A 22,501-nucleotide genomic window follows, 5' to 3' on the forward strand; every position below is an offset into this window, starting at 1 on the left:
ACATGTGTACAGAAGGATAGAGTGCGTTAGGGGTTCCCAGGGAAGCTCTGAACTCTCTTATCTGGAGTTCTGCTCTCGGAATTGTTTGATCACTGACGGTCCTTTAAGCATAAAAGGGAAAACGGCAACTAGTTGAGTACAGCACTGAGTACATACACTGTCAACATGTCTAAATGCTGCTTCTGTCTCACAATCATCTATTTCTTTTCAGAATAGTGTCTAATTAACTATTTTTGTCCTTCCATCCCCACACTGTCCCATTTCCTCTCAATCAGTGATCCCTCTTCATTGAGAAAACACAATATACCAGTTCAGTATCCCCCCAAAACCACAGCAGAAAAAGGCAGAGGGCCTCTGAGTCATCCATTAAAATCTAAGAAAGCCCAGGAGACCATGCTACTACTTTTTATGCCTTGAGAGAGACGGAATTTGAGAAGCTTGGAGAAATAAAACTGAGAAAGGATAGGGGGACATCATAGGCTGAGAAGAATTAGAGTTCTTCTCTCAGGAAAGCTGGAAGCAAAGAGATCATCAGAAGCAAACATCTGGGGGTTGGGGGAGCAGTGGGGACAGGGTGGGGGAGAGGTTGGGGAGCCAACCTTCTGAAGTTCGAATGAAAAATGAGGACAAATAAAGGCTCCACTCCCAAATGATTATTTGGTGGAACAGAGGGTCTAACTAAAGTTTTACAAGTAAAGAGAGACACTTAAGTTTTGAGATCTTTAAGAACAGCATAACCAGTTTAAGACATTTAAGAACAAACATCAAAGAGGCACCTATAACCACCGCCAAGGGTGATCCTTTGTAGCAGTCATGCTAATGAAGATAACGTGGCTTTCTCTTGTATGTATAGAATGTTTTGAAACAGTACAGAACCTGTGTGCTCCTCCCCAAACCAAATGCACTGTCCCCTATCCAGAGGTAACTTCCGTTCTAATTATTTTCCCTTACCTTAAAAAAAATTTTAATTGTGGTAAAATACACATAAAACTGATCATTTTAACCACTTTTTAGTATACAGGACAGTAGTGTTAAGTAGAGTCACATTGTTGTGCAACCAATCCCCAAAACTCTTTTCACCTTTCAGAACAGAAACTCTATATGAATTAAACAACTCCTCACTCCCCCTCCCCCAACCCCTGGCCACCACCATTCTTTTGAATGGTGAATGGATTTGACCGTTTAAGACATCTGGTATAAGTGAAATTACACAGTATGTCTTTTTGTGACTGGGTTATTTCACTTAGCATAATGTCCTCAAGGTTCATCGATGGTGTAGCATCCCTGGTGTGACAAGATTGCCTTCCTTTTTAAGTATTTTCACATTTTGTTTACCCACTCATCCATCAATGAACACCTGAGTTGTTTCCAAGTTTTAGCTATTGTGAATAATGCTGTTATGAACACAGATGTAGAAATATCTCTTTGAGACCCTGCTTTCAATTCTGGATGTATACCTAGAACTGGAACTGCTGAATCCTATGAATTGTTTGAGGAACTGCTATACGGTTTTCCATGGCATCTGCACATTTTTACATTCCCATCAACAGTGCACAAAGGTTTCAATTTCTCCATATCCTCACCCACACTTGTTATTTTCACGTTTTTTAATAATAGCCATACGAATGGGTGTGAAGTAGCATCTCATTGTAGTTTGATTTGTATTTCCCTAACAATTAGTGATGGCAACTATCTTTGCATTTGCTTATTGATCATTGTATATCTTTTTCAGAGAAATGTCTATTCAAATTATTTGCCCACTTTTAAATTGGGTTTTCTAGTTGTTGAGTTGTAGGAGTTCTTTATATATTCTGGATATTAACCCCTTTTCAAATATATGATTTATAAGTACTCAAATGCACAAGACAATGCCAGACTGTTTTCCAAAGTGGTTGTATCAATTTGCACTCTCACCAGCAGTGAAGAGAAAGTTCCTATTGTTCCACATCCTTACTAATGCTTGGTATTCACAGTTTTGTTCATTTTTGCCAGTCTGGTAGGTATAAAATATCTCATTATGATCTTAATTTGGTTTTTCTTGATTACTAATGAGCATCTTTTCACTTTTATTCTCCATTTGTATATAATTTTCTAAAAAAAAATCTGTTAATATTGTTTGTCATTTTTTTACTGAGTTATCTTTCTTCTTCTTAATTTTGTAGGAATTCTGTATATATCCTAGATCCTTTGTGAAATATATCTATATCATGTACATCTTATAAGATATATCTCTATCATATCATGTATATGATATCTATCATACATATGACAGATATCTTTGTAAGATATGTAAGAGACATATATATATGCACATCCTTTTTAAGTTATATCTGTTTCTTTGCCCCATTTGTGGCTTGTCTTTCCACTCTATCATATAAAGAACATTCCTATTTCAACATAGGCCAATTTATAGGTCTTTCCTTTTATGGTAACACTTTAAATGTCTTGTTTAAGAAATCCTCCCTGCCCCAACCTTAGGTCATAGTCGTATTTTTTTCTAAATTTTAAAGTTTTTTACCTTTTATATTTAACTTATCTAGAGTTGATTTTTGTCAAAAGGAAATATAATGGTTTAGTGTTAAAAACTTGTATTATATTGAACTTACCAATGAACTCATGGAGAAACGATGCTGGGACTCTCAAATAATCTTTTAAGAGGTTAGCACTTGCTCCCTTGCCCAGTCTGTCCCTGAACTGCAGGATGATTCTGATTGCCAGTAACTTTCATAGACCTAAACAACATTCACATAAATGGTTGCAACTGAGACCTCTGCTTCTTCAAAGCACTAGCACACATGTCACTTAATGCACTTTGGTTGTCAAAAATTGAGAGGATTTTTAGTATGTTGATTAAATTTTAAAAATCTCTTTATACTTCATTAAACCTGGAAAACAGAAGCATCTCCAAATAGTGATACATTTACTTCAGTTGGGCAAAAGGGGAAAAAAGTATTATTCTAAAGAAGGACCTTCTTTATGTTCCTAACAGCCTCATGGTTGAATAAAATGGTTAGAAGTTACAAATGAGTAATCAAAAGCAAAATTTGTTCCTAAGCCAACAGAGCAACCTTTTACCTCTATGAAAAAATAAGACAAACAGTTCTCTAATACTTTTCCCCTTCATTAAGGTTAACCAATATGGTATCTATATATCTAAACATTTACTGTAAGTTTTCAGTGATGTTTAGACCCTGAATTATCTTTCCATAATTAAGTTAATTTAGGCACATTGGTCTGTATTTTATAGAAAACATTTACCTTTGGGTAACAAGTAAGAATGAGTTATAATTTGCAAATGATACAAAGATGATTCCAAATCTCAGCTAATCTCTCCCCTAAACTGCAATTACTCATAATAGAGACCAAACATAATTGCTTAAACTTATCACTGTGAGAGATTCTGGTGACTAAGAAATCCCTGAAAGAGCAGTAAGCCATGATTATTGGAAAGCTCAGAACACTGGCAAGGCTTAATTGCAAAGTATTTAACAGAAGGCCACAAATTTCATTTTCCTTAGAGGACCTAGAAACTACAGATGTCACTGAGTAATGCATTGAAATGGCATTGCCTAGGGTGAGTGTTGCAGAGAAACTCCAGGTCACCTCTTCTTGATCTATTATTTTGGATAAGCTTCCACTATCATGGCATGGCCCTGTAAAGGGAAAAAAAAGTTCAGTGAGAGCAATGAAAAGCAGTGAATCTGGCAGTACAGAGGCAGCAGAGAACAACGGGGACAATGAGGCTTTGGAGTTTACTCCTGGCTCTGCCATTCAAACCCCATGTGTTCTTGGGAAAGTTATTAGCCAATCTGAACCTCAGTTTCCTGCATAAAATGGGGCTCATGGTGCCTACTTCACAGTGTTTTCGTGAGCATTAAATTAGATAGCATACAACGTGTGTGCGCACACACACATAATATACGCATCGGAGTCTGGTAGAGTCTGATTCCCAGTAGATACACTGTGAGTGGCTGCAATTAAAATGAGAAGCCATGGGGGCCTTTTTAGCATACAAAAAGACACATGATGCAGTGAATGCCAACAAAACTAAGCCTCTAGATGAGAAAACTGAGGCTTTGAAAAGTTAAGTTACTTATCCAAATCCACAGAGCTAGTAAGCAATAGGGCCAGGATTTGAAACCAGATGATTCCAAAACCTGGTCTCCTCTTCGCTACTCTACACCAGTGAAGATGATCTGAGGGCCCTCAAAGCTAAAAAGGTAAAAAATCCCTCCCCCGGCACTATGCACAGTGCCATGTACTCATTATCTCCCTAGTTTAAACCTAGCATAGAAATTTATGATTCCGTGAGTCTAAATCCTATCTGATAATCATAGTCATTCTATCTTTTGGACTACCACCAAACTCGTTAACAGCCTAACTAATCTCCCTGCTTCTAGATTCAATTCAATCCCCACAAATGTTTATTAAGCAACTATATTTATAAGGCACCAAACTGAACACTGTACAAAGATTTGCTAAATGGTCTCTGTCCTCAATCTAATATACACTCTAGTTCAAAACAGACTGTTAAACGCCTCGATAGAGGCACCAAGCAAACAAAAGAACGGGGATGGGGAGGTATGACTGACTTGCGGTTGTCCTAGAAGGAACCATGGTAAGGAGAATATTCCTTCACTTGTTTTATTTAAAATGTGTTGTTTTCATGTTCCAAATCTTTTATATCACTCTGAATAACTGGGGGTGACTTTGCCCCCTACCCTCCCCAGTGGACATTTAGCAATGTCTGGAGATATTTTTGGTTGTTCCAACTGTGTGTATATAGTGAGGGACTGGGCGGTTTGGTACTGGTCTCTAGTGGGTATTGACTATATTAAACATCCTACACCACACAGCACAACCCCTCACAACAAAGAACTATCTGGTCCAAAAATGTTAACAGTGCCAAAGCTGAGAAATCCTGCTCTCGATCCACAATGGTGGATTCCTCCTTGACCTCATCATGTTTGTGTCGCTCATTTGGCTCCTGATGAAACAATGCCAAGTTTAATCTAGTTTCTAGGATGCATCATCTCTCTCCTCACTATCTTGTAAACTTCTAAAAAAAAATAATAATACTGGGTATTATTCTTTGTTCATCCACAAAAGCATCTAGTATTAATACTCTTAAGTGCTAGATAAAAAAAATTCGGGAACACTCAAAACCAAAGGACACTAACCTACGTGGACTATGCACTAGTCACTGCCCTTGTTTAAGGCTGGCATAGGAAGACAAGCGGGAGGGCTCCAGTTCTAACCGACAGTGGTTTTCTATAAATGAAGTTACACAGATTAGGAAATGCTTTTGACGGTGAAGTCTAAAATATTCCAACTTAAAAATAACTGATCCCTTGCTTCTTCAAAGTCTCTGAGGAAAAGCCATAAATAAAGGCTTTTAAATGTAAGATGTTTATACTTTTACATATCTTATTTATTCATCTTGATTAGTAACAGAAAGTTTCTGTAATCTGGAGAAAAATCAAATCTGTTTCCATCAGGGTTAAAAAAAAAAAGGTTACAGCCAGCCTTCCTTTTGGATTTTATTTCCACAGTGACATGCTATAGCAGGTAGGAAGTTGTGTCTGTAACACAAGTAAAGCAGATAGAAAAAGCCTAAAGAAAAACATAATTTCCCCCAGCTAAATAGCAATAAGTTATCCAGAGGTAAATTAATTCTCCATTAAAGTATAGTTCAGTTCTCAAGAAAGTTTACCTCTTGGAGAGATTTTATAGACAAGGTCTCATGGTGACTAGATAAATGAATAAAATTTTATTATTAAAGGAGAAAATACATCAAAGTGTGAATAATGACAGTGTCTGATGAGGGGATTACAGAAGATTCTAATTTTTTTCTACATACTTATTGTATTTTCTGTGATTTCCATAATGAGTGTGTATTACTTTTATGAACAAAAAATGTAAACAATATTTTAGGGAAAAGAAAAGCTTGGATTTAAATAATATCTTCCCTCCAAAGTACTATCAGAATTACAATTGTACCCTATTCCCCCCAAAATTGTACCCTGTTTTCTTTTTCCTGGTTCTCTGCCATCAGAAAAATTGCTCTAAGAATGTTTCAAACTAAACTAAATCAAACATTCGTGGATGAGTTTGTTTCCAAGAAAATGACTTCCTAGAAGCTCCTATGGAGCTTCTGGGACATACCTGCCCTCCAGCTGCACAGGCGGCAACTAAACCATACTGGCCTCCTTCCTTCCGTAATCTGTTGGCAGCTGCCATGACCAACCGACAGCCAGTGGCTCCAAATGGGTGTCCCAAGGACAGTGATCCACCCCAGTTGTTAAACTTCTCCAAGGGAGGCACTCCAACCTGGCTCCCACAAAAACAGGCACAAATGTAAAGGTGAGTTTACCTAAGAAAACATCAGAGTGGTGAACAATAGACAATCTAAAATTTTGCTTTTATTTTATCTCAAGAATTTCTAGGAACTATTTTCCAACTAAGAAACAGATACATGTAATGAAAGACGTAATTCTTCATAAGAAAAAGCTTTCCTCTTCATATTTTTATTAGAAGGTAACAAAGCTCCAAATATTAAAGTGATTTAGAAATTCAAGCATATTTTTTTTAACTTTATTTTTTGGGGAGGAAGTCATTAGGTCTATTTATTTATTATTAGTTCTTTTTTTTTTTTTAATGGAGGTACTGGGGATTGAACTCAGGACCTCCTGCATGCTAAGCATGCGCTCTACCATTTGAGCTATATCCTCCTTCCCCAAGCATATTTTTAATCAGAAACTTACCTTGGCTTTTCTATTCATGTAGTTTTGTGCAAACCAGTCAGAATCCATGGCTTTCAAATTAGCCAAAATCTGACCCTAGAAGGGATAATAACTCAGTAAGAACCCTGTTGGTAACATCCTTTGAGGATTTCTTTTACACATGAGATTGTCTAACTCTAAAGTTGAGCAAATTTTTAACTCAGTCTTCATTGAGAATCTCTTAAAGAAAAAATCTGGTACTTTTGAAGGGCCTCTAAGAGATAGCCTCAAAAGGTGCACTTTTCAACTCTGTATGTGTGGCCCTGGATTCCTCCCCTCATGCCCCTCCCAGCAGCATATATCAGTACTTCAAATATTAAGCTCCACTCCAGTTTTACTCATATTATAAACGATGCCTTGCTCTCTCCCACAAACACAGACTACAATTTTTATGATTATAGTCCCTTGCTATGTGTCTTTAAAGTGACTTACTGAGAAAGCTTCATGAAATTCAAAAGCATCAATATCATTCAATGTTAATCCTGCCTTTTCTAGAACTTTTGGAGTAGCATATGTTGGTCTGAAAAGAAAAAAATTGATGACATGTTAAAATGCTAATTTTTAACGTAAGAGCTCCTTCATATTCTCCAAACTGAGTTTTATATAATTATTAGAATGTCCTCCACTCATTCACTGATTCTACTGTAGAAATATAAAGTGCCAGTGATACAACAGTGAACTGAACAGACATGGCCTCTGACTTTGCAGGTGATATTCTAGATTCAGAGAAACAGAATATAAGCAAGTCAACGATGAAAGAGAAGGACAAACTAATAATGTGAAGAGTTAGAAGAACACAGACTTCGAAGGGCACAGCGTAAGCATGGGCATGGCAAGTTAAGGGACATAATGGAGGCCAGTGAGGGTGAGCCTTGTGAGGGAGGGGGAGTAGTCCAAACATTAGGAGCTTTTTACAAAAAGCTGTTCTGAAGACTGTGTAGCAGAGTGTGTGGCAATATGAAAAAAATACTTATGACAGCTTAATATAAAGAATACCAAGCTATATACGTAAGTAGAAAAGTATAGTAAAAGTGGAAAAGAATCCAAAACTATAAAATGATAAACCAACACAAAGGATTATTATTATTTAAAAAAAGTCAACACACAAACCAATTATGCACTCCGGGCTCAATGTACTTTAAAATCTATGTAATAATGTGGGTAACCAAATACTTCTGATTATAATCCAAGGATATGCATTGCTACCTACCCAAGTAAAAGCTGATCTTTTGGATCCTGAGACACATACACAAAATTCCTAGATTAAAAAAAATAGAGGGGTTAGTTTCAGTAATAAAGAAAAGAAACCAGAGGCAATTTATTTGAACATGACTTTACCTCAAATATGCCTTCGGCTTATAGCCCATGGCCAGAGCTTTTTCCTCTGCCATAATCAGCACTGCAGATGCACCATCCGTCTGAAATGTCAACCAAACAGCAATAGTATATTCCTCAGTCTGCCCAGAGGTCTTTCTACAGCCATCTTTTATGCTGTTCCTGAATCTAATTATACAGTGATTCTAATATAACAAAACCTTTCCATTTTCTCCATCATTAAATCATAATTCAAACACACACAGTGACCCATTTTTGGAGGATGAAAGTAGAAGAGCCTGTTCAAAAAGCACCATAATTATCAAAACGGATGAGGCAGATAGGCAACTCTAAAAATACGCATTCATAATAAACGAAAAGTTTTTTGCTGTTGGTGCAGAATATGAGGAATTCTATGAATTAAAATAATCTCAAAAAAATGTCCTATTTACTGATTTACTTTCACATTTTCTGGACTGTTTCTCAGCTGCTTCCTGCCTGTGGCTCCAAGATGACTTCCTTCTATTGAGACTGTATAACAAGCAGACTGGTGGGAGAAGGAGAAACAGGCAGACAGCTGAGAACATAAGAACCATGGTCTTCTTCTCTGGACACACCCCATGTGTTTTTCCCAACTGACAACTAAGGGGATAAAGAGGTAGTCCTTCACCATTTCATTGCTTCAAAAGAAAGAGCTGAAAAAAAAATCCAAAATTCCAAAGGAAAGGAAACTACTCTCTAGAGTTTGAAAATCAAAACAATTTCACCACATTAGGCTGTATTTTTTATAACTCAGTAACCTTGCAAAGGCTATGGTGCCACTACCAACAGGGCGGCCATAAAGTCTGGAATCACAGGTGACTTATACATAATAAATGGTTTATGAGCATCACATTAATAATATATTCAATGTGCACAAAATTGCAATGAATGTGGTACACTAACAACATTTCTGAAAATTCACAGATCTATGATGCATCACCTCTGATGATTTGTGTTGCTGATTTTCAAGGTATAAACCAGCACACCTCAGAAATAATCGAGGGGGTTCATATCTGCCAAGAATGCAGCCCAGGCCATATGGCCCTATCATCCAATTTGGTTTTGGAAACCATCATCTAACCGGTCCTTCATCACTCGGGCTTTACAGGGTGGTTTACCATCCAGCTGGAACCACCCCAGGTACCCTTCCCCTAGCTCAGGAGCAGGCATTAAATTGTCACTTATGAAGGTCAAATATGTCAAACATTTGCCTATCCTTCTAGACTTTATGTCCAGGTAGGGGAGTTATATTGTAAAAGAAATACTGACCAGATGAACTACATCCAGAAGACCACACCCAAGGTGGAATAGAAGGGAAACCACATCTTACAAGCCTAATCAATAGGGATGTTTAATTGAAGAGGAGGAAAAAGAAAAAAAAAACCGAGGAAGGATATAAAGCTACTTGAAGATAGTAAAATCACACCCAAAAAAATGAGGGTAGATTTATTCCATGATGCTTATAGGAAAGTAACCTGGGGGTCGGGAGGAAGCATCATTTTCTAACAATCAGAGCTAGAAGAGGTATTTTGTCACTCTCCTGGCCTACCTTCCAAGTCTTAACACGACTCCCCAAATTTATATCCTATATTCCAACCGCGCTTTTCTCCAAAGGAATTCTTGTTCCTATAACTCTGATTTTGCATTTGCTGTTCTCTTTGCCTAGGATGCCTTTTTACACTTCTTCAATTGGCTTGTACTCTTCCTTTAAGATTCGCTGCTCAACTGTTACCGCCTCTAAGAAGCCTCTCTGACTCACCCATGTATGTATCTTCTCCAACAGCCTATGCTTACAACCACCACAGAACTTTCTCACTATATTATAATCAACTGTTCTCTTCATCTCCAGTGCCAAGCATAGGCAGCCAGTTTTTTGACTGGTGAAGTGCCTGAAGAGAACAGCTTTTTGTATCAGAACAGTGGCTGGAACAGGTGACTTCAATGGCTTTAAAAACCATGACTTTATTTCAACATTATCTTTGTAATGAGTAACTATATTTTTAAGCTTCTATTCATAATACACACAAATGCGTCTATCTTGGGCTTTTCTATTGAGAGTACACAAATATAAGTCACTAGTGAACACATAGAGCACACATAGCTACCAGGAAGGAAGAATTTGCAGCTGTCACTGTGCCATAGGGCTTGATGAATGCAGGTTTTAGTTTGGCCATCTGCTCCAGGGAGGAAGGACGAATGCCATTATCTTGGGTAACTGTATCTTTTCCTATAAAGACATGACTTTTTTAACTCTAAGGAACCACAAGCATTATATATATTCTCTAGAGAAATATGCTTGAAAAATTAGATCAACAAATAAAACATAAATCTTACCTAGTCACTAAAAAAAAAGACTTTTACAGTTGTCAAGATATCAAATTTTAACTAAACTCTTAGAGGACATTGGGAAATAATCTAAATGATTTAATGAAAAAAAAAAAGGACATTCTATTTTCTTAAGCTACTCATTCACATTTGGCTATTCTATCCAGAAGACGTATGAATGAAAATTGGCATGTATATAAAGAACTAAAATATATCAGGGATATCTAAAAGGAGACTTTGAAAAAGTTTTCTTTTTAAAATGTTTACCTGTTGTTACAACATAAATTGAAACTTGAGTCCATGTTTAAGAATAAAGGCTCAACAACAATCACATGAAAAGATGTTCAACATCACTAATTGTTGGAGACATGCAAATCAAAACTACAATGAATATCACCTCACACCAGTCAGAGCGACCATCATTAAAAAGGCTACAAACGATAAATGCTGGAGACAGTGTGGAAAAAAACGAACCCTCTCTACATTATTGGTGGGAATGCGGTTTCGTGTAGCCACTATTGAGGACAGTATGGAGGTTCCTTAAAAAACTAAAAATAGACTTACCATATGATCCAGCAATCCCACTCCAGGGCATATACCCAGAGAAAAATATACTTCAAAAAGACACATGCACCCCAATGTTCATAGCAGCACTATTTACAATAGCCAAGACATGGAAACAAACCAAATGTCCATCAACAGATGACTAGATAAAGAAGATGTAGTACATATATAAAATGGAATACTACTCAGCCATAAAAAATAAAAGAATGCCATTTGCAGCAACATGGATGGACCTGGAGACAGTTATTCTAAGTGAAGTGGGCCAGAAAGAGAAAGAAAAATGCCATATGATATCATTTACATGTGGAATCTAAAAAAAAAAAAAGGATACAAATGAACTACTTATTATTTATAACTTAGATGATTGATTTCTTGAATATGTTTAAGCACATTTGACTGTCCTTTGATTGGATTACTACATTCTGTTGATTCTTATTTTGTGGTTGGCTTTATTCCTCTGATAACTATGTAAGTTTAAAAAGCTAAGGCTCTAATCTGTTCTTAGAAACAATGATCAGTACATACATGTAAACTAAAAAACATGTGTGCAGTATAATGTATATATGTACATACAATATAATATATATATGCAGTCAAACTGTAATAACTCTACCTAATAAAACTGAAAAAGAAAAAAAGTAAATGCTGAGTTCTCATCACAAGGAAAAACTTTTTATTTCTTTCGTTTTGTATCTATGTGAGATGATGGATGTTCACTGAACTTATTCCGATATTTATTTCATGTTGTATGTAAGTCAAATCATTGTTTTAAACCTGAAACTTATACAGTACTGTGTGTCAATTATATCTCAATAAAATTGGAAGAAAAAAAAGAGTAGAGTATGGAAATAGATAAATAAGGTCCTACTATATAGCACAGGAAACTATATTCAATAACTTGTAATAACCTATAATGAAAAACAATTTTATATATATGTTTGTTTAACTGAATCACTATGCTCTACATCAGAAACTAACACAACATTGTAAACCAACTATGCTTCAATTAAAAAAAGAAAAGAATAAATGAGACCAAAAAAAAAAAAAAAAAAAAGAATAAAGGCTGAGTATTCTGAAAACAGAACTAACATATCTACCAAGAAGTCATTTGGGGCTTTTTTAGAGTTTTAGGAGTAATTTGGATCTTCCTAACAAGTATCATGAAGCATTCTCCTTTACAAAGCGGAGCAAACTGTTTTACCTGGTACTTTGAACAGCACAACATCAGAAAGGAGTCCTTCCTCTTGTGCCTTCTTGGCCAGGAGGTGTGAGCGCAGCGCGTACTCATCCTGTTCCAGTCGAGAAACAGCAAAGGCAGCAGCCAGTCGGTCTGCAGAGTGGCCCATGGTCTCACTGGTGGAAAACTCAGCCACCGCAGGGAGCTGAGAAAGGAGACACACAGGACCAGGTACACTGGTAACAGGTGCTATACCACACCTAGGGTTACTTGGGAATACTAAAATCTACTAATTAAGAGCAAGACAAAGGAAGCTCTTTGAGAGCACAGCATCTCTAAAAAGGGCTTACATCTTTTTTTTTCATCTTTACCAAATAATTAACCTTCCCTTGTAACTAACAGAATCTGCAACTATAAGAGTATAACTGAACCCGTGCTGTCTTACCCAACTTTAAATTTTTGCAGACAGATCCTGTGGGAACACAAGTCTTTATGTCAGAGCTCCCAAGTCTTACCTCAGGTGACAAGAAATTCAATCTGAATTTAGAGATTAAAGATAGCCGCTGTCCAAGGGTCTTGGCCTTATTAAGATCAAGCATCATTTTCCTCATTTTCCTTGAATGACGAATAGGGACATCGGACATTAACTCTACACCACCTGCCACGACCACATCACACTGGCCAGAAGCAATCAAGCAGACACCTACAGGGCACAGTTCATACAGACATGAGCATCTTTGAAAGAAATTAGCAGGACGTTGATAATTTAAGCTTCTTGATTAAAAAATTGTACAACAGTTATCAGCATTATACGACAATTGTAATTAAGGGTTTTATCTTTCCAGAGGGATTAAGATAATATTTTTAAATGATTAAAAATACAATCACTGCACTAGAGAAAAACAAGTTTCATTTAGGTCATATGGTCATCAACTTCCAGAAGTATCCATTGGACCAATTCTCAAACAAATCATACTCTAAACCAGAACTTTTGGCATATTTTATATGTTCCCAGCTTAAGTTTTGGTAAAGACTTTTTTCCTATAAAGAGAATTTCAATTTCCACTACGAAGTAGAGAAATTCTGGCTTTCAGATGTAAGGCAGCCCCCCCGCCCGCCCCCTTTATGGCTCCTGGCCAAGTATTTTGTTGCTTTAACTGAAAGTGGTCACAGGCTGCGTGGCTTCATTCCCTGGCACCCAGGAGGTGGGCTTGCCAACCTGGTCCTGATGTTACTAAGAGAGCACGTGATTACTGTCTGTTTCAGGTTTCCCATCTTTTCACAATTAAGGCTGATGCTACAAAATGTCCCACAGTTTTGCTAAGTTAGGAGAATATGTAACTAATTATAAAAATGTCAAGATGTAGGGAGAAAGTAGAGGAGAGCTGTACCATCAAAAGCAGTGATTTGTCACTATGGTGATGGTGGAGGGAAGAAGGCCACAACCTTTATGGGGAAGTACCATATCAGAATCACCCAACTTTGAAACCTAGCAGGTTATAAACTCTTCATGACTCAAATTCAGAAGCACCCTTCTAGAGACATACCCCTTCACTTAATCCCTGATGTAGCCAGCCACACTACTGGTGGAGAAACTACATGAATGGTTGTGTCCCTCATGTATGGAGAACAAGAAAAGGTAAGAACTACTGTCAAAAATTTAAAAATTCAAATGTTACCTTACTTTTAAAGACACATAAATTCAGAGATCATTTCTTTCTGGTAAGAGGAGTTTTTAATGCTCATATAAAACACAAAGGAGAACTAACACGTACTTTCTGCTTTCAAAAAAACATACCTGTGGTCATGGCCTGGTTGGCAGAGATGCAAGCCATGGTGACAGTGTGAGCAGGAATCCTGTTGGAGAAGCCAGCTCCGAGGGCAGCCTTCAGGAGATACGGTGAGTGAAATGACCACTTATAAAGGAAGTGCTACATGTAAATGATGCTTTAAGCACTACTTCACTGTGTGGTATATCAGGGAAGGATTTGAGTTTAATATTCCACAGAGAAATATTTAAAATAAAATGAAGGCCATCACAAAAATGGTCTAATTTTTCATTTAGCCAGTAATTGACAAACACTCTGCCAAATTCCTTGTAGCCGTTTTCTAGGGGAGTCTACAAGCCTACGTCCTCTTGTATCTCACCTCATGTCTTTCTTAGCAATGCTTTTCTCAGAGCCTTTAAGGATATCAGCATGCAATTTGATTTTAACTTGTTTAAATTTTCAAATAAACCTAAAGTAAACCTGTTAAATATGGTTGACAGAACGATGAAATGTATCATGGGGAGGGGTCCTCGTGACCTGTGTTCCTGCAGTTACGAGGCTTAGTAGTAAAGCAAAAGTCATCAAACATGGAAATAGTTTCTAAAAATTGACCTCTCATCAACAGCTCCCCACCCAGGTCCCTGCCCACTCTGCAATCTCCACGTTCACTGGCTGCCTGACAGCGTAGACAGCACACTGGAGACCCAACTCAAAGTTGAACTGGAAAACGTGTCAAATATGCAGGAGTTGACATCGATGAGAGAAATTTTGGAAAACTGCTTGAGCCACAAGTGAGCCTCTGACAAGTAAGAGTTAGACCAGCTAACAACTGGAAAAGAGAAAATTGGTCAGGGTGATGACATAATCGGTGCTTCAAAAGAGAATAATTTGAGGGGCCTTGTGAAGAACTGAGGCTCTCCATTAATCTGGCAAAGATGGCCTCTGTTATGACGGCACAGTAAAAGTCAAAAATGAAACAGGAACATCTATTACTTTATTAGACTATTTATTGAGGAAAATCTGCTGCCAAAAAACCAATGAGTGCCTGATTCCATTTTTGTTTATGTAAAGAATAAATGTATAGGTGCAGCAATAAAATTTATTTCTGTAATATTAAATTTTAAAAACAAAACTCAATACCCCATCTCATCACCACCACATTTACTATGAAATTCTGGTTCCCATTACAGGAATTCATGTTTAGTGGCCTTTTTCTGAACTATTTAACTATCCTCAGAATACAAGATCTATTTCCTATAATTTGGTAAGATAACCATGTTTCCAAAGTCAAGGTTAAAAATGGTTCAATGTTTCTTAACCGATTTTTGCCTTTACACTTATACTACCTGTACTATTTAGCATATTCACTATTATTTACCATAATCCATAGAGGCAGTAATGTGTTATAGTGGTGTACGTGCAACATGACCTTATCCTGGTCTTTCTAAGTAGGCCTGATACTAAGTGCTGAACACTTCATTGTAAATACTCCCTGGCAACTGCATGTCAGCCTCTCAATGTAAACCAGCCCAAAAGGAAGAGAGAGGCCAGCCTCTAGGTGACAGGGAAGGAGGGCACTCAGGTCACACTGGCCTAATCCTCATGAGGTCCTTCCTGGCATGTGTCCTTTGGTCCCAGTTGACTCTCAGGACTGAGGGAACTTTAAATAGAAGTAGTTACCGGTGAACTCAAGGCAAGCTTAGGTCTAGACAGCACAATGAGAGGAAAGGAGGAAGATGCCTCTTAGTTAAAGCTGGAGAGCAGGCAGATATGCTGAGGCTTTTCACAAGAGTCAGGTTCAAGGGAACTCAGCACCAGAAGCCTTTCAGGATTTCAATATCACATTATTAATACAGAAAACAGGTTCTTAAAAAAATTCTCTAGCTGGTAGCTTTTAGGTTACAAAACAACTTCAGAGAGACATTCTTGAAACCTATTCCTGCAACTTAGCCTTTAGTATCAGTACAGGTCAGGGAGAGGGAATCTACTGCATGTCAACCAATAGCTGACATTTGCATATGCATAAAAAATTTCTGGAAAAAAATTTAGGGAAAAAACCCATTATGGCTTTAATGCTGGGACAGAATAGAAATATAAAGAAAACCAAAACAGATTTAATATTTACTTTTTAAGTGTTTTTATGAGTCATTTTGTTTTTTTCAGAAATATAAAAGCTGAAAATATACTATGAATAGCTTGATATACTCACAAAATTGTCCCATTTGATACACTTAGAAGTGTGAAGGTCCAAGGAAAAACAAAAAAACAGGAAGGGAAAAAAAAAACCTTTCCCTGCTCTTAATTCTTTCCTGCCTCCCTGACAATATACAGTAGTTGATTTTTGTGGCCTTTGGTAACACCAGACTTTCAGCATTAACATTTACTGGCAAGTAAAAAGGTGGGGTGAAACAATTACTTTCAGTCCTGTTCATCTTCCCTTCTCTTGGCTGACAGTGAAGAAAGTTACTGCCCTTTCAACTATCCTGAAAACAGTAACATGGCTAGCATAAACCAGAAACAGAGAAAATGCTTAGCACACTGAAATGTGCTTTGTTGCCAACTTTATCCAAATAGTCACTTTCAAATTGAAACAAAGCCCAGAAAATGTGTTTGGACTATTCATTATGAAATTCCTGTAGGACGTGCCACAGGAAATCCAAGGCCTGTCATCATCTTGGTTGCTCAATAAACACTACATGAGGCTTTGCCAACTAGGGTAAAAGTAAACTCCCAAAGTTTTTAATAAAAACTGACCTATGTGTCATCTAGTCAATGAGAACAAATGAACAAGCTAACTCCAATAAAAACTATGTTATGAAATAAGTTCTCTGTAAAATGCTGAAATTTTAAGTTAATTAGAAGCCACACTAACATTACTAAAAGTTACATCAGCCCTACTTTACCATAATCTTTATTTTCCTAAGAGATAAACAAATTAATATATACCAAAACAAGTCAAATAATTGATTTGATTTATAGTATAGTATAAATATATACTAGAATAGCATGTCATCTAATTTATACTACAGTTCTTTTAAATATGAAATAATTCAAGTAGTAAAATCACACTTAAGTCAAACATAACTATTTTAGTAACTTTTAGAGTAAACTGTATTAATTAAAATTCAGATTGATTCGAGACGGAGATGATGGCGGAGTAGAAGGACGCTCACAGGTCACCCTCTCCCACAAATACACCAAGACCCACATCTACAGACCCACTCAGCCAACCAGAGCACCTGTGGAACTCCGACAGAACATCGCCCTCTTCAAAAGATAAAGACGCCAAAAATCTGGTAGGAGAAAAGGAAAAAAGAAAGAACAAAAGGCAAAGCAGCGCGGGACGGGTCCCGCGGGGGGGCGACAAAGGAGGACTGGCGCTCGCTCGCTGGGTCTCCCCTCTCCAACTGAGAGGCCAGCGGGACGGAGGGGGAGCCTCCGAGGCTCGGATCTGTACAGAGCAGCCCTTGACTAACAGAACTAAGTTAAACGGGCACAGAGCGTCCCCCCGACACCCAGCCTGAGACACGGGCCGGCAGCTGCGGGCAGGGCCAGGCTGCACAAGCCGGGCGGAGGATGGAAGTGGCTGCACGGAGGCAGCCCCGGGGGAACACAAGGGGCTGCGCGCCGTGGCTGTGGGTGCACAGGGCAGAACAACCTGGGCCCTCCATAAAACAGCAAGGTTGAGGTGCTCTCGGGGGAAGGGTGCACACCCCCATCTCTGAAAACCCGCGGAAAGTTTTCGGGGGAAGAGAGGCGGGGCGCAGGCACAGCCGCCATATCCTCCGCGCTGAGCACCCAGGCGGGGGCGGGGGCGAAACCTGCATCCGCACAGAAGGGCTTAGCAGCCTCAAAGGCCAGACTGAGACTGGCCTGCAGCCCGGGGCAGATAGGATCCTTCCATCCTGGTCCCTCAGAGAACTTGCTCCACAAAGACAAACAAGGAGCTGGGTTTTGGCTCGGAGCAGGGACAGGGCTGTCCCTGGGTCTTCCCCGAGCCCACCCGCGGAGCGCCGACCAGGGCGGAGCGCGCAGCCGCACAGAGCAGCGGAGCTACCGGCGGCGGCGCAGGTAGAGCGAGAGCGGCCCCCCGCCTTTCCGGCAGGAACACAGCCCCTGACCGAGGTGCTGGGAAGGGGCACGACCCGCCCTCCTACCCGGCCAGTCTGCAACATCTGACTGCGGCATCCGGAGGGGCAGCGACCCGCCCGCCCACAGCAGAGAGCTGCACCTGACCCAGTGTTAGGAGGAGGCGCGATCGGCTTGCCGACAGGTGCTGGGAGCAGAACAGAAGAGGGCGCCAACGGAGGGCCTCTGAAAACAGCAAGCTGAGCTTCTAAAACAGGACGAAGACAGAAAGACTTCACATTAAAAGCACACAGACTCCAGGAGAACACCAAAAAACACCCCCCCCCTTTTTTTTTAAATCTGTTTTTACCTGTTCTATTTTCTATTACTCTCTTAATCTTTACTTCTTAATTCATTTCTATTTCTCTTGGGTTTTGATGTCCTGTTATTGATTAGACACAGGTTTCAAATACATCTATTCATCTCCCCCCCCCTTTTTTGTAAAGGTTTCAAAAGGACGTCTCAACCCGATTAATACTCTGCTTCAACTCACTCTTCTATTATTCATTATACACTGTTTTCAAACCCTCTTTCTCCCTTCTTTTAAAATTCTTTCTCTCTCTCTTTTTTTTTTTTCTTTTTTTCCTAAGTTCTATTCCTAAATAGGCATCAGATAGATAAAATCCTTAAGGACCAAAATAAACAACTGATACTCCATAAACCACAGTGCCAAAGAGGTATGAGCAAGATGAAGAAGCAGAAAAACCTTTCCCAATTAAAAGAACAAGAGAAATCCCCTGAAAGAAAGATCAACGAAATAGACATCGATAGCCTACTAGATCAAGATTTCAAAAAAGGAGTGATCGAATTGCTGAAGGAATTAAAAGAGATAGTGTTTAGAGATATAAAATATGTCAAAAATGAAATTGAAGCTATAAAGAAGAGCCAAGTAGAATGGGTAAACTCATTGAGAGAGATGAGGAATGATCTAATAGCTGTGCAAAGCCGACTAGATAATGCAGAGGAACGAATTAGTGATCTAGAAGACAGGGCAATAGAAAGCACCCATTCAGAAGAACTACAAGAGAAGCAAATAAAAAATAATGAAAATAGCATAAGGGACCTATGGGATAATATAAAGCGTCCCAATCTTCGCATAATAGGGGTCCCAGAAGGAGAAGAAAGATCAAAGGGGATTGAAAAGGTTTTTGAAGAAATCATGACTGAAAACTTCCCAAATTTAAAGAAGGAATCAGATATCCAAGTACAGGAAGCTCAGAGGGTCCCAAACAGGAAGAACCCAAGACATATCATAATCAAGATGGCCAGAGTCAAGGATAAAGAAAGGATTCTAAAGGCAGCAAGAGAAAAGCAAAGAGTAAGTTACAAGGGAACCCCCATAAGGCTCTCAGCTGATTTCTCTACACAAACACTACAGGCCAGAAGGGAGTGGCAAGATATATTCAAAGCCCTGAATGAAAAAAAGATGCAGCCTAGGATCCTTTATCCAGCAAGGCTATCCTTGAGGATAGAAGGAGAAATAAAGAGTTTCACAGACAAAAAAAAGCTGCAGGAGTTTAGCAACACTAAACCCATGCTAAAAGAAATATTGAAAGGGCTATTCTAAATAGAAAAGCAGCAGGATGCTACAGAAATGAGAAACACACAACTGGAAAGGTGATAACTCATGAATTACAAATAAAGTAAACATGAAATTATAAAAGAAGACATACAAATCACTGAGAGTGGGAGAGGGAGGCAGGGAAATACAGAATATTTTTTTCTTTCTTTTTTAAATTTTTTTAACAGTAGGATGGGTTTGAGATCATGTTACTATCAGTTTAATAAAAACAGTTATAGTAATGGGTTGATAGATTTACAAAAAAGGGTAACCACAAGCCAAAAATTTACAAAGGAGTCACAAAAATTAAATAAAATCCATGATAATCCAAAGGAAAACTACCAAACCACAAAAGGAAGAAGAAAGGAACAAAGAGGCTATACCAATTCAACTGCAAAGATAAGTTCAAAATGGCAATAAACACACATCTATCATTAATTACTGTAAATGTTAATGGACTAAATGCTCCAGTCAAAAGACACAGAGTGGCAGACTGGATAATAAAGCAAGAACCTTCAATATGCTGCATACAAGAGACCCACTTCAGGGAGAAGGACACATATAGATTGAGAGTGAAAGGATGGAAAAGGATATTCCATGCAAATGGAAAAGCCAAAAAAGCAGGTGTTGCAGTACTGATTTCAGACAAAATAGACTTTAAAACAAAGGCCATAAAGAAAGATAAAGAAGGACATTTTATAATGATTAAAGGAGTGATACAAGATGAGGATATTACACTCGTTAATATATATGCACCCAATATAGGAGCACCTAAGTACATACAAGAATTACTAACAGAGATAAAGGGGGATATTGATGGGAATACAATCATAGTTGGAGATTTTAACACTGCATTAACATCACTAGACAGATCTTCCAGACAGAAAATAAACAAGGCAACAGAGAAATTAAATACTACAATAGAAAAACTAGATTTGGTGGATATTTTCAGAGCATTACACCCCCAAAAAATAGGATATACATTCTTTTCAAGTGCACATGGAACATTTTCCAGGATCGATCATGTACTTGGGCACAAAAGAAACCTCAACAATTTTAAGAAGATAGAAATTATCTCAAGCATCTTTACTGACCACAATGCCATGAAACTGGAAATCAACAACAGAGAAACAAAGGAGAAAAAAAGGAAAGCATGGAGATTAAACAATATGTTATTGAAAAAACAATGGATCAATGAGGAAATCAAAGCTGAAATTAAAAAATACCTTGAGACAAATGATAATGAAAGCACAACCACTCAAAACCTATGGGACACAGCAAAGGCAGTGCTAAGAGGGAAGTTTATAGCGATACAGGCCTTCCTCAAAAAAGAAGAACAATCTCAAATAAACAATTTAACCCACCACCTGAATGAATTAGAAAAAGAAGAACAAAAAGCCCCAAAAAGCAGCAGAAGGAAGGAAATAATAAAGATCAGAGGGGAATTAAATACAATAGAGATTAACAAGACCATAGAAAAAAATCAACCAAACCAAAAGCTGGTTTTTTGAAAAAGTAAATAAAATCGACAAACCTCTGGCCAAACTCACAAAGAAGAAAAAAGAGAGAGCACAAATTAGCAAAATAAGAAAGGAAAATGGAGAAATTACAGCAAACAAAATAGAAATACAGAGTATCATACGAGAATATTATGAAAAACTATATGGAACCAAACTGGATAACCTAGAGGAGATGGACAAGTTTCTGGAAACATACTGTCCACCAAAACTGAATCAAGAAGAATCTGAACACTTGAACAATCCGATCACTAGAAAGGACATAGAAATAGCAATTAAAAACCTCCCTACAAATAAAAGTCCAGGACCGGACAGCTTCACCGGGGAATTCTACCAAACATACAAAGAAGAACTCATACCAGTCCTTCTCAAACTCTTCCAGACGATTGAAAAGGAAGGAATACTCCCAAACTCATTCTATGAAGCCACCATCACCCTGATACCAAAACCAGGCAAAGACACTACAAAAAAAGAGAATTATAGGCCAATATCACTGATGAACATAGACGCCAAAATCCTCACCAAAATTTTAGCAAATAGAATCCAACAACACATAAAAAAGATTATACATCATGACCAAGTGGGGTTCATCCCAGGGACACAAGGCTGGTTCAACATATGCAAATCAATCAGTGTAATACATCACATCAACAAGAGAAAGGACAAAAACCACATGATCATCTCAATAGATGCAGAAAAAGCATTTGATAAAATTCAACACCCATTTATGATAAAAACTCTCGCCAAAGTGGGTATAGAGGGAACATATCTCAACATAATAAAAGCTATATATGACAAACCTACAGCCAGCATAGTGCTCAACGGTGAAAAACTCAAAAGCTTCCCACTAAAATCTGGGACAAGACAAGGATGCCCACTATCACCACTCCTATTCAACATAGTCCTGGAAGTCCTAGCCACAGCAGTCAGGCAAGAGAAAGAAATAAAAGGGATCCAAATTGGAAAAGAAGAGGTAAAAGTGTCATTATATGCTGATGACATGTTACTATATATAGAAAACCCTAAAAGGTCCACACAAAAGCTACTAGAGCTGATTGAAGAATTCAGCAAGGTAGCAGATAACAAAATCAACGTTCAAAAATCAGTTGCATTTCTTTACACTAACGATAAATCAACAGGAGAAGAAAGTAAAGAAACAATCCCCTTTAAAATAGCACCCAAAGTAATAAAATATCTGGGAATAAATCTAACCAAGGAGGTGAAAGAATTATACACAGAAAACTATAAACCATTGATGAAGGAAATTAAAGAAGACTTTAAAAAGTGGAAAGATATTCCATGCTCTTGGATTGGAAGAATCA

The 22,501-nt window shown here is 38.1% G+C and overlaps 1 protein-coding gene across 1 annotated transcript in view; it reads right to left on the reverse strand.

Annotated features, from left to right (window-relative positions):
- Window positions 1-2,850: 2,850 nt before the first annotated feature.
- The window catches only part of HADHB (hydroxyacyl-CoA dehydrogenase trifunctional multienzyme complex subunit beta), a 36,531-nt gene continuing 16,880 nt past the window's right edge, over window positions 2,851-22,501 (reverse strand). Inside the window, exons 7-16 of the mRNA XM_010991206.3 lie at window positions 14,003-14,090; window positions 12,720-12,907; window positions 12,229-12,409; window positions 10,244-10,365; window positions 8,121-8,200; window positions 7,993-8,040; window positions 7,215-7,302; window positions 6,765-6,839; window positions 6,166-6,330; window positions 2,851-3,653 (exon numbers count right to left, since the gene is read on the reverse strand). Coding sequence (XP_010989508.1) covers window positions 3,618-3,653; window positions 6,166-6,330; window positions 6,765-6,839; window positions 7,215-7,302; window positions 7,993-8,040; window positions 8,121-8,200; window positions 10,244-10,365; window positions 12,229-12,409; window positions 12,720-12,907; window positions 14,003-14,090 — 1,071 coding nt within the window. The 3' untranslated portion in view covers window positions 2,851-3,617. The remainder of the gene's footprint in view (window positions 3,654-6,165; window positions 6,331-6,764; window positions 6,840-7,214; window positions 7,303-7,992; window positions 8,041-8,120; window positions 8,201-10,243; window positions 10,366-12,228; window positions 12,410-12,719; window positions 12,908-14,002; window positions 14,091-22,501) is intronic.

Source organism: Camelus dromedarius, chromosome 15, assembly GCF_036321535.1.
Source record: "Camelus dromedarius isolate mCamDro1 chromosome 15, mCamDro1.pat, whole genome shotgun sequence".
NCBI lineage: Eukaryota > Metazoa > Chordata > Mammalia > Artiodactyla > Camelidae > Camelus > Camelus dromedarius.